This window comes from Cavia porcellus, unplaced genomic scaffold (assembly GCF_034190915.1).
Source record: "Cavia porcellus strain 051 isolate PalLab524CR breed Dunkin Hartley unplaced genomic scaffold, mCavPor4.1 scaffold_24, whole genome shotgun sequence".
Taxonomy (NCBI): Eukaryota; Metazoa; Chordata; class Mammalia; order Rodentia; family Caviidae; genus Cavia; species Cavia porcellus.
In genome coordinates, this window is record NW_026947507.1 from 22536855 (window position 1) to 22549509 (window position 12655).

Here is a 12655-nt window from a genome sequence, read left to right on the forward strand (position 1 = left end):
GAGGTGAGTTCGATCCCTGGTACCAAAAATAAAAAAGTAACAAGAATTAGCTGTGCCAAAGGGCATGTATATTTTAAATTTACTAACAAAAGCCTTTATTTACTATATGGTAGAAACTGTTCTTATTCTTTACTCACCTGCTTGTATTACATGTACTTCACATGAGTGAACTTGCAGTGATTATTTCCTTATCAAGATAACAGTAATTGTTTATAAACTTCTTAGTCTTTGTTATTCTGCTATGTTAAAAAATGACTTCTATTATAACGTTAGTGTTTTACGTGGAGCCATGTGTGTTTTCTGGTCTTTATAAACTAAGTCGTAAATATATCATAGTACTATTAATATAGCATTACCATAAATCTACTATATATGTCCCTAAAAATGTTCTATAAACCACTAGTGATTTTATTTTGGGGGGAATAGCTGTTATGCCACTAATATCTAGACCTTCTAAAATGAAACTTAGTACTTTTAGAAATGAGCCATTTTTTGATTAGTTCTTCATGAAATTCCTAAGTGAAGATGATAACTTTTTTAGAGGATGGAAGGGTGTTTGCTGACAGGAAATACAAAGACCAACAGAGGCTAAATAAAAATGTTGAGTGTGATAAAATAAGCATGCAAGAAAGTTCCAGTGCAGTGAAATTTTTATTTTTGCTTACTGTTGTAACCTGGTATCAGAAACAGTTCTCTGTATACAGTACAGTACTTGTACGCATATAAATGGGACAAAAGGGAGACACAGTCCTGTTGGATAGAGATGTACAGTATTTGTGGGTTTGATTCTCAATCTTCAAATTTTCAAGTGGAGCCAAAAATCTAGATTTTAAAAAATGTGAAAGCTGAATTTTAAATAATGGCAATGGATTTAAATTTGGGGGTCAAAATATGTATCCAGGTAAAATTTACCAGTTGAGCATTTCTATAGTCTTAAATTTTGTATGCTGTAGTGAAGATACAAATACCATTTCTGAGGTTTCAGTGGACCTTCACTGTACTCATTGGCCTTAGGTTACTGGACCTCATCCTTGGTATTACCAGGTCCATAGCAGACTTGTCTCAGGAACACAGTTAACCTTTCACATTAAGAGGGCAGGAAAATAAGCACATTTAGCATCAGCTTTTAGAAATGGCAGAGGCTTTTCAAGTCATTTGGCCTTCACTAAGATAGGATAGTCACTCTGAAAAGCGTCCTAGGTCAGGTAAGAGATAGTAAAGTAAACCACTACAATTTATCCATGTTTATGCATGCTTTGATTTTCCACATTTTCCAAAAGATTAGCTTATACAAAGGAAAACATTAAAATACAAATATATGGTAAACGTTATGAAAGAGGTGGTGAGCTCTTACTGGCTTAGTATCAGACAAGTCATGTTAACTTCTCAGTTTCTTTATCAGTAAAGTTTGCTTTTTAAAAACAGGTAATACATTTAAGACATTTTCATAGCAAGAAATAGTTAATGTTCAGTAAATAGCTTAAAGTGTGTATGTGTACCAGTGCTGTAAAAGATTCAGTTCTGAGATTCTTGACAATCGAGAGAAAAAAATACATGGGAAACACATGTTCTTGGGAGTTTTTCCTAGCACCAAATACAAGTATCTCCATGGGATCTTGGGCTATCAAGTACAGGAGTTATATCTTCAGCCCCAATAAATTTGTAAAATGTGCAAAAGTTACTTCTATTGTTTACATATACAACATAGTATGTAGTTTTATATTTATAAAGTTATTTAGGAGTTGCCTTTTTCACTTAACTGTATTATTAAGACTTGCTTATAACTACTGATTTGTGTTCATCACTGTATAACATTTCATTGTGTGATTGTACCACAGTTCATACATTCTTATTAGTGGACATTTAGATTGTTCTTGGTTTTTTTTTTTTTTTTTATTGCAAATGACAGTGCTATAAAAATCCTGTGTAGGTCTCATGATAGTGAAGTGAGCTCACCCCCACAAGCCTGCCTCTGAAATTCCAGCATCTCAACAGTGCTTATTCAGCTCAGCAGTATCAATATTTTGCCATAAATTGTTACAACATGGTTAAGAAAGTTTTCCTAAGTAAACAGACAAGATGAACCTAAAAGTTTACCTTGTGTGTATCCCTTCTTGTAGTACAGTCTGCTGTGCCTGTTACCTAATTCCTGAAAACAGTTGCCCCATCTATTCTGTCCTGTTTTTTAGGACAGCAGCATAACCCCAATACCAGTTACTGTAATAGCCAGACATTTTATGTCACAATTTTAGATTTGCTTTGGAGCTTATATACCCACATTCAAGTCCAAGTGAAATAAAGATATTTTAGAGGGTACACTATCTTCGACATCCTTTATGATGGCATATAATCCCATCCAAGAGTTGAATTAGATCACTGAAACTTACATTCTACACTGGCATGGAGTTCTACACAGAGCTGAATTAAAACAATGAAAACTATATTCTACATATTTTGTGAATGTCTTGAGGCAGAGATAAGTTTCTCTTTCAGTAATCATTTCACCTCTAATTTCTTTAACTTCTGAGTTTCATTCTTTCACTTGTAACCTAGAAATAATGATAACTGATACATGACACACATGCAAACAGTGTTTATAGAGGCTTGAAATGTGGACTTCACTCTTCTGATTAATTACAGATTTTAAGGCTTTGAAACCAGATAATGATAGTTAACATTTATATTTGACTGTGTGCCAGGAACTTTATGTAAACACTTTATATATGTTAACTCATTTACTCCTAATAATAATTATAAAATAGGCATTGTTATTTAATTATTAAGCAAACTGGTATAGAGGTTAAATAACTCAAACAAGGTTACAATAGGACCTTGCAGGGAAACAGGAATTTGAATGCAGATAGTAAGAAATTGGAATCTGCCACATTATTCTGCTTGGATAAGCAAACCATAACATCATTGCATTATAAAAATTAAGACATGCTGAACCTCTGTGCAGATATAGGCCCTCCAGGTTCAATTTACTTAGAAAACTGAAATATATCCACCTTAATTATGGGCATTTCAAAAATCTTACAAATGAGGACTGCAAAGCAATTTTCAAATCTAATTTAGAAATAGTCCTTCCTTTCATCTCCCAACTCTAGAAAAGATAGTCCCCAGAAACCATTCAAACTTCTGTCCATTTTTTTTCTTGTTTTGTACTGGGGATTGAACTCAGGACCACGCACTTTCCAGGCAGACCTTTATATTGCTGAGCTATTGTCCATTTTCTTAATATAGATTGTTTCTAATGAACTTTCATAGTGTTCAATTTTTTTCGAAAGTGCTTTCACATGGAGTTTCACATACCTTATCTATTGTCCTACTAGTTAAGGTATTACCCTTAACGATTGTCTGGTCCTGGTACATCTCTGTTATATTTTCCATAAAATTACATGTGGATTTTTTTTAATTGCATTTTGTCTAAAAATGACATATTCTAAGATCTTGGAGTGACCATCTTAGGTAATAAATGAGTCCTCATTCCATCCTGGTCATTGGTCACTTTTCAGGTTTGGTAGCTTGCCACTACAACAGCTAAGAATGGAAAGACATCACAATGGACATCTCAGCTGAAAGGATTCCAAGTCAACACAGCCACTTACTTGAATCTGTGAGCAGCCATATCTTTCTTTGAGATGGTGTGTTTTGTAAAGCCAGGTCCTATGGACTGCTGCTAATTTCATTTGGTAGGCTTCCCTTTTCTTTGCTTGGCTCTACTCGATCTGTTGGGTTGCAAAGAATTTTGATTTAAAGATATTTTTCACTTTTACTAGGCAATCATATAGAATATACTGGCCAGAAAGATCTATGTTTGCTGAGATTATATTTTATAAATAGATAGGTGGCTTTAAAGAACCGTTATACGTAGGCAACAGAAATACTGTAAGAAGAAACCTTTATGTCTCTTCCCTACAGACAAGGTAAATTCCTAAGCCCAGCAGAACTCTAACCATCACTCAAGCACATCAACTAATATCTGGGTTTTGTAATATTTTAGTTATTCATAGTGGATCTTATAAATAAAAAAATAAATCTTTAAAATGCGCAGTTACATTTGCAAATGTTTACAATTATTAAAAAAACCCATGGATTAAAATACAGTATTTTATTTTTTTCTCACCTAAAAAAACAAGCAACCCAGAATTAAGATATACATAAGCTTCTCAAATTTACCCTAATAAAATTTTGAATATTTATACAATTTCTACAGAAACATACAGTGTATCAAAATCTGCATAAATCAAATTTATAAAATGTGTAGAAATGCATAGTGATATTATCAACTTACAAAGCGAGGTTATGGGGGATATTTCCAAAGCAGCCTACAGTAGAAAATAGTCATTATGGCAGCAGCTTCTGATGTTTTTCATGTTTGGTAAAGTTTCTGATTTCAATATATAGAATCATGTTCACAGAATATTATCTTTTAACAAATTGTGCACACACATAAAACCCATTTAATCTACCCATAAAGTTACATGCACAGTTCATGTGCCACCTTTCTAGGCTTATGCATAGATAACAAAGTTATAATCCATTCAACATGGAAAATGGTTACCTATTTGCAAAACACACAAGTAATTAAAGTACCAACTGTTCTTTTTTATAGCTGATTTATTTTGTAATTATATAAGCATATAAATGTTATTTCTTTTTAAATATCCCTAAAGATGAGTGAACATTAAAATGGCTGATCACATATTAGTAGCAAAATACAAATTGACAATTCAAAATTACAAATAAAACTCTGTTGAGGATGTTTAGCTTTTACTCTCGAAATTTAAGAATTAAGTTTGGAAGAAGGCTTTCCTTTTAAACAAATTAAGTTTTTTTCCTTTTCTTTTTTAGCTCTAATTAAAAATACTTTCCTCTGGCGGTAGTTTGTGAATTCCTTTCACTGTAATGACACCATGATTATAAGATAAAAATGCTTACTTACCATTCCCTACCATATAATATTTTTTAAGCACTCAACTTAGGGATTTTAATATTTGGGCAAATAAAAGACCATTTAGAAATTAAAATCAAATTGATCATTTGCAATATTTGGTTCTCCTATAATAGGAACTGTACTAATTAATAAATGCTTGAATCCAAACAAATGTTTTCATACTAATAAGAATGTTTCCCAAAAAGAAATTAAGAAAAACTAGAGAACTAATATCCAATCTAACAAAATAATTCACATTAGCTAAAGAGCTGTATGATTAAACAGTCATTTTAATTTTAAGAAATGTGCATGGAAATGCATTTGGATGAAGATAATAAATGAAACAGCAACTCATTCTTCGTTTCATAGGTTGCACAGCGCAGGCTGTAATGCACAGGAGTTTTATAAGGCTTAATTTAACAAGGGCTTGAAAATTCTTACCTTAGGACAAATCTTTGATGTGTTTATAGTGGTGTGTTGTTTGTTAGCCTCCCTTTGAAATTTCAATACAAAGAATTATTTATAGTGTTTTTTTTTTTTTTATACTGATAGGTACTAGGGAAAAAGTAAGTCCCAAATGTACGTGCAAAGTTTTTTTTTCCCCTTCTAAGTGGAAGGCTCTTGCTATCCTATGAGCTGGCGTGGCAGATGGCACTGAGAACACCAGTAGGTGAGGAAGTTGATGCCACACAATCTTCAAACCCCATGGAATAGCCTCGGGATGTCCCATGTCGTCACTTCTTGTTCAAGCTATACAACATTCAACTCCATACCAAATGACAGCACACAAATCTATTTCTGAGTGGTATAAGCACTTCCCATACAGGTGACAGTTCATTTCAGCATTATCAGCCTATAAATTTCATCAAAAGCTCTTGAAAAATATACCAAGAATGAAAGAGGCACTAAATGTGTTGTTGAAATTCACCTTTCAAAAAAGCAGCATGACTGTGAAGGAAGGCCACCTTGGCTAATAACCTGTGGCAGTGCTTCAAAAAGATGTAAAATTAAATAAAGACACAACAGGTTGAAAATCACCAAGTTATATAAGAAAGTCTGGTTACTCCAAACCTTTTTCAAGTGTGTTTAAAAAAAAAAAAAAAATCAAACTGCCTTTCAGACCCCTGAGTGTAATCCCAAAGAAGACAACGTGCTTTTAACTCTTTTAACAAAGCAGAGTTAAAGGCACAAATTACCAACATCATCTTGAAACAAAAACAAAAAAGATGTAAACATCTACAAAGTTTAAGGTAAAAGCAGTTTTGTAAACAGTAACTGCATATGATAATGTTATTGTAAAATCACAGTCTGTCAATATCCTTCAAACTGATCAGGAGGTTCCAGGCTGGGAGCTGTACAGAGTTAATAATAATTGTTGCAGCAGGTTTCAGGCGGTTTTCAGTCCTGTATAAATTTACTTGTCAGTAGGTAGATTACTCGTTTCCTCCTAAACACTGTGGATGTTATTCATTTCCCATTTTTGAGTCATTTTGTTGGAGTCGCAATCGGAGATGAACACCTGATGCAGGACCTCTGAGCGATCTAAACACTTCCCTGAAGGTATGTGGGTAAATCGGTGTAGGTTCTAGAAAACACAGAAAGGGAGAATAAGTTATAATTTGGACTCTTTTGATATCACTGACATTAGAAGTCATTGCCTGGCTTGCAAAAGATAATTTAAGCAAAATGAACAAGCTCAAGCTCATGTTGGCTAATACCTCAGATTATCAGTCTTCCCCGTTCTTACTATTAAGTTCTTTTTTTTTTTTTTGTCTTTTTCTTTTTTATCGGTACCAGAGATTGAACTCATGACTGCTTGCTTGCAAGGCAGGCACTTATGCCGCTGAGCTAAATCCCCAGCCCCTACTATTAAGTTCTAATATATCACTGTCACATCAAACTGAATGTCTATAAACCCAACTTCATTTTCTTCACCTCCAAACGTACTTCTCTGGTTCCTATGGAGGCTAATGACAATGTCAGCTTTTCTGTCCTCAGGAAACAATGCACTTTCCCTTACTCATTCGTATTATACCAGTTATTGAGGGCTGATATTTACAATGTCTCAGCTTTATATTCCTTCCTTTTCTTCTCCACTGAAGATACCTTAGTTCTCATAATACTTCTTCAAAATAGCTCAGAATTCCTCAAAGCATGGTCCTCGGACTATCCAAGCTTGGTTCTATCAGGCTAATACTATCTTCAGGTTACAAAGAATTCATTTAGCTTTTTCACTGGTACGCTGATGGGACGAAAGCAATGTTGACGAAAACTGATGAGGCCTTACGATGAATCCTGCAGTGACAGCAAACTATGCTAATAGTCATATCCTTCACTGCTGCCTAACTCAGAGTTAAAAAGCAAATACCGGCCAGCTGTGGCAGTGCATGCATATACTCTGCACTCTGAGAGGCGTGGGCAGGAGGATGGCAAATGTAACAACTTAGAGAGACCCTGTCTCTAAAAATTAAAAAAGAGCCGGGGATGTAGCTCAGTCCAAAGGTCCTCAGTTCAATATCCAGTATCAATTATATATGTCCTTGGTGAAGCAGCTAAAGCTTATTAATATTAGTAAAATCTGACCTGAGTATGCACTTAAAAAAATACTTTCTGAGATGAAATGATAAGGATGTATCATCAAATATATCTACACAACGCAGTACAATGGCGTCTTGAGAAAAACCACTTGGACAATTGCCTTGAGGGACGAGCTAGCTGCTTTTGTCATGAAATGTCATTTTCACTTCAAAAACAATGAGCAAATATGGTTATTTAAACTTGAGTTTGAATAATAGACATTTTCTTGAAAATGACATGAGCCTGGCACTAAGAAACAAAACAAAAAAACCTGACAGTTTATTTTTTGCCATCTACAAAATCTAAATTTTCAAACAAAAATTGGAATTTGGAAAATATATTTCTATCACTATAATAGTTTCACATTTAAAGACTTCTGGTGAGATGAGTAGTTATATTTGTGATATTTTCTTATTGTACAATGAAATATGCCAACATTTGGAAGATTTATGTAATTTAGGGAACAATATTTTCTGAATGAGCAATGTAGGATATAAAAACTCACATGACTTAAAACTTCAAACTGTAACAGAGACTACATAGTTTCAGATTTTTTTTTTTTTTTTTTTTTTTTTTTGGTCTTTTTGAGTCAGGGTCCCACTATACAGTTCAGGCTGGTCTTGAGCTCACTTTGTAGTCCAGGCTGATCTCGAACTTGCAAATGATTCTCCTGCCTCAGCCTCCCAAATGCTGGGATTACAGGAGTGTGCCACCATACCCAGCTGGTTTCAGAATCTACACTGCAAATAACTTTTAAGAAAGTATCACTTATTGAACTGTGGTGTAATTTCAAAGAATAATCACAATTTTCTGAAAAAACTATTCAATTACTTTCTCTTCTAACTGTAAGTTTGTTGGGGTGAGATTTTTCATTAATGCCAACTAAAACAACAAAGTATATCAGATTCAATGTAAGATTAGTATAAATCCCAAACAATGAAGTATATTGAGTCAATGCAGGAGCAGTACAAATCCAGCTGCCTTTTATAAACTAGACATTGCAAGGCTTTATAAAAATTATAGAACAATGCTGTTTTTCTATTTTTGTGGGAAAATAGTTATTTTTTCATTAAAATGTTAGGTACATTAACATGTGATAAAGTTATTATTGTTACTTTTTGTCTGTCTCTCTTTCTCTTTCTGTCTCTCTCTGTCTGTCTCTCTGTCTCTGTCTCTCTCTTTTTGGTACTGGGCAGTGAACTCAGGACCTCACACTTACCAGGCAAGTATTAGAAGCACGGAGCTAAATCCTTGGCCCAACTGTTACTTTTTCATGACTTAAGAATTTTATAAATTTCTCAGATTTAATTGCTAATTTCAGAAATATTATTAGTAATAACTTGTATGAACAAAACCTGTTTGGGAAAGTTTTAATAATTTTGAAGACCATAGCTGGGCATGGTGGAGCATACCTGTCACCCCAGCACTTAGGAAACTGAGGCAGAATTGCTGCAAGTTTGAGGCCAGCCTGGGCTACAGAGTGAGCCGAAAGCCTATGAGACCTTATTTTTTTGGTTTAAAAAAAAAAAAAAAAAAAAACACCAAAAAAACAAGGGGCCTGGGGATTTAGCTCAGCAGCATAAGCGTCTGCCTGATAAGCATGAGGTCATGAATTTGATTTTCCATCAACAAAAAAAAAAAAAGAAAGAAGAAGAAATCAGTAATTGATACATATTTTTCATTTCTTGGTGATTATTCAGGAAAGCTATAACTGGAAATATTAAGCTAGGTCACAATATCATTACTACATAGCAAACAAGTTTTACCCGACAGATGAAATATCATAAAAATAGTAGATAAGTAAACTTGAAGGTCACTAGTTTTTTTCAGCTTACAAAAGTTTTCTCAATATTTTACTTCATAATAAATTGATTTATTTAGGCCAAAATCTATACTTTGAGAATTATACATAAATCCATTAATATGCTTGAGTTTTCAAGCCAAAGAGCTTTAAATACACATAAATGAAATAGAAAGCCCACCCAGCAATGCCAAATGAATAAATCTGACCGTTAAAGCAACTGGCTATATTTATCCTGTTGTATTAAGCAAACAATGATAAGGAAGCAGTAAAGGCCCAAGTTTCCAAGTTGTATTTGTTTGTCTCTATCTCCACCTGCTGGACAACATGAATATTAACCACATATTTTTAATGGCATAAATATACACTGAGATTTTAAAAATCAGACTTTGATAATAGAAAAATAATGATTGCTTCAAAGAACACTGATTTCCCTGAGTTACTGAAATTAAGAGTGGGTCCTTATGGACCTCACAGTGACCTTATTTCATGACAATATTGTACCAGAGAACAGAAGTGACACTTCAAATTCACCCAGTGCTCAACAAAACCTGTACAAATTACTAAACAAGAAAATGCAAGTCAAATTTGCATGCAGGTTTAAGATTTGTTCACCTAAACTTCACATGCTAAGTGTTACTGAAAATGAAACAGCATATATTATTTCAGGAGTTGAAACACAAGAGTACCTTGAAGTACTGCCATTCTTTAAATTCATTTAAATTACAGTGTGTAATCATAACTTTTGATCCATCAGGCCCTTTTGTCAAACACTGGTCATACTGCATGAGCTGATTTGCTTCATTGATTCGGAAAAGCTGTTTAAAAAAAATAATGAGTCAACTTCTCTGTTTATACACATTTTACAAATACAAAAAAGGAACTTAACTCCTATAATTGAAATGAATAACTAACAACGTTCTATAAACTTTCTGTGTTTGGAACTTAGTCTTAGGGAGGAACTGGAAATATTCTCCAATTAGCAAAGACTCCTATTAACATTTAAATGATTATGTTCTTTAACCTCTAAAATACAGAATGGGTCATCAACACATATTTATTATGTACCAATAATGTGAGAAAATGAAAAACTGAAAACAATCCTGATATATTTCACAATCTAAATTAAACACAAGAAGAAAACCCACATAAATAAGAAAATATATTAGTAAAATACACATTACTGAAGTATACTTGCAAAAATACTGTTAGAAGGTCAGGCTTACACAATGGTTGCAAATATATACTCCCATAAGAAAATACCATAATTTCTTACATAAGACATCAATTGTAGATCCTAATTGCTTATATGAAAATCAATATGGCTACTATCCTGCTTAATTAAGTAAATGCTGTTGTAGTCAGTTCTTTATAGACTGTTTATTTTTTCAAAATAACATGAGTGTCAAGCATGGTAGCATCTGCCTAAAATCCCAGAAATTTGAGAGGCTGAGGCAAGAGACTTAAGTTCAAGCCCAGCCTAGGCAACTTAGCAACAATAAAAAAATTTTCAAAAGGGAATTAGCACGTAACTTAGTGCATAGGCCCTGGATTCAATCCCTAATACTAAGGGAAAAAATTAATGTACATTTATAGATGTAACATATATAATTTTTGATACATCATTTAAAATATAACACATAAAATTTAAATATATCATATATAAAATATTATATTAAGTTATTAATGAAATATATAAATTTTATACACACACACACCAATCTGAACCCTGTGGTCAGGATCTCAATATTAACCATCTGAACACAAAAGAAAATGACTCACTTGATTTCCTCCCATCCTGTGGCAAGGTCCCAGTTCCACAATGCCTCCATTCGTTCTCCCCATGCTGTCAATGCAGTAGGCAGTTTCAAAACCTCTGATCTAAAAATAGTAACACACAACCAAAAAGCAATTAGCATCACAGTGTAAGTTTCATATCAAATATTACACAGGAAAACCTGGGAGTACATATGTTAGATTAATATTATCGTTTCATATTTTTAATCATACCACTCATCTCTAAAATCATGGTCTTGATGTCAACAATCAAATGAGTTTGCTCTGAAAGCTTTGGCCTAAATTGTATCAAAAATACTACAGAAAAAAAATTAAAAAGATACCATAAGTATAATTTCAGATTCACGATAATTCACGGTAACAAGAAGCAAAGTTCTTAACCACAGTGGTAACAGTTACTAGCCAGGATCTAAGTACTTTTCTCTGGTAACTATGAAGTCCTTTGGAAGCTGCATTCAGAAGTCTGGGGGCAAACATCTTAACACATGGGCAAGGCAGTGAGATTTTTCTTTCATGACGGATAATGTAGGTGAAAAGACAATATAGGTCTTTATATTTGAAATGTTAATTTTATATCAAAATAACTATTTTTGGAAATAGCATCTATTTATCCTCAATTATAAATCACCATAGTACTTGGATAAAATCTTTCATTCATTCATTTATTCATTCAGTAAATATCAGTTGCATACTATGATGTAAGAGCTTTTGAAAACACAAGAATGAACAAGTGGTGGTCCAGAAGACCTTCACAGTCTGTAGGAGGAGGCGTCAGTGGTGGTCAGGGGGAAAATGCTGAGGAGACAGCCTCTCCTGCCGCCCAGGAGCTCTGCGGACCTCCCAGAAGCTGGTAAACAGATAGGGGTCAATGTGGAATGCTGAGAAATGAAGGTGCCAGAGTGGGGAGGCATTAAAGGAAGATGTATTCATAAATGACAAGAGTCCAGGAGGAGGGAAAATTCCATTCACCCATTCATTCATGCATGCATCATTTACTCATCCATCAAATACTGACTGAGTACCTACTGTGTGTCAGGCATGATTTGGCGCTGAGACACCAGTGAACTCACATTTCTAGGAAAGACAGAGTATATACAAAATATACAACAGACAAATAAATCATCTACTATGTTCGAAAGTGCTAAGTGCCATGAGGAAAAGAGGGGAGTAAGTTAAGCAGAGAAGGCGCTAGAGTTGAGGTGGGCCTCGCTGGGTAGATCTCACTGTGAAGGTGACGGGTGGACAACCTCGGAGGAGGAGGCAGAATCAGACTTGTGTGCAGATGTCTGAAAGGAAGCATTGCGGGCAGAGGCAAGGCCAAGGCGGGAGCACTCCCAGAGAAAGCAGCAGGGACAGTGGGCAGGGCAGGGGGTGGCGGTGCAGGGAACAGGGGCAGGTGAGGCCGAGAGAAAGTACTTCACCTTCACCAGAGTGAAAGGGTGTCACTGCACATTTCCTAACCTGGGGTGGCTTGACTTGCATTTCACAAAGATCACTCTGACTGCCTGTCGTGTTTAGAACAGGTTGCTAGAAGGCCAAAAAAT

General features: G+C 34.5%; 1 protein-coding gene across 2 annotated transcripts in view; it reads right to left on the bottom strand.

The window, feature by feature from the left end:
* Nucleotides 1–632: 632 nt before the first annotated feature.
* Galnt7 (polypeptide N-acetylgalactosaminyltransferase 7) overlaps nucleotides 633–12655 on the bottom strand; it is a 134576-nt gene continuing 122553 nt past the window's right edge. For both annotated transcript variants that reach the window (XM_063234749.1, XM_063234748.1), the window contains exons 10-12: nucleotides 11097–11195; nucleotides 10004–10132; nucleotides 633–6521 (exon numbers count right to left, since the gene is read on the bottom strand). In XM_063234749.1, the coding sequence (XP_063090819.1) occupies nucleotides 6384–6521; nucleotides 10004–10132; nucleotides 11097–11195 (366 nt within the window). In that variant the 3' untranslated portion in view covers nucleotides 633–6383. The remainder of the gene's footprint in view (nucleotides 6522–10003; nucleotides 10133–11096; nucleotides 11196–12655) is intronic.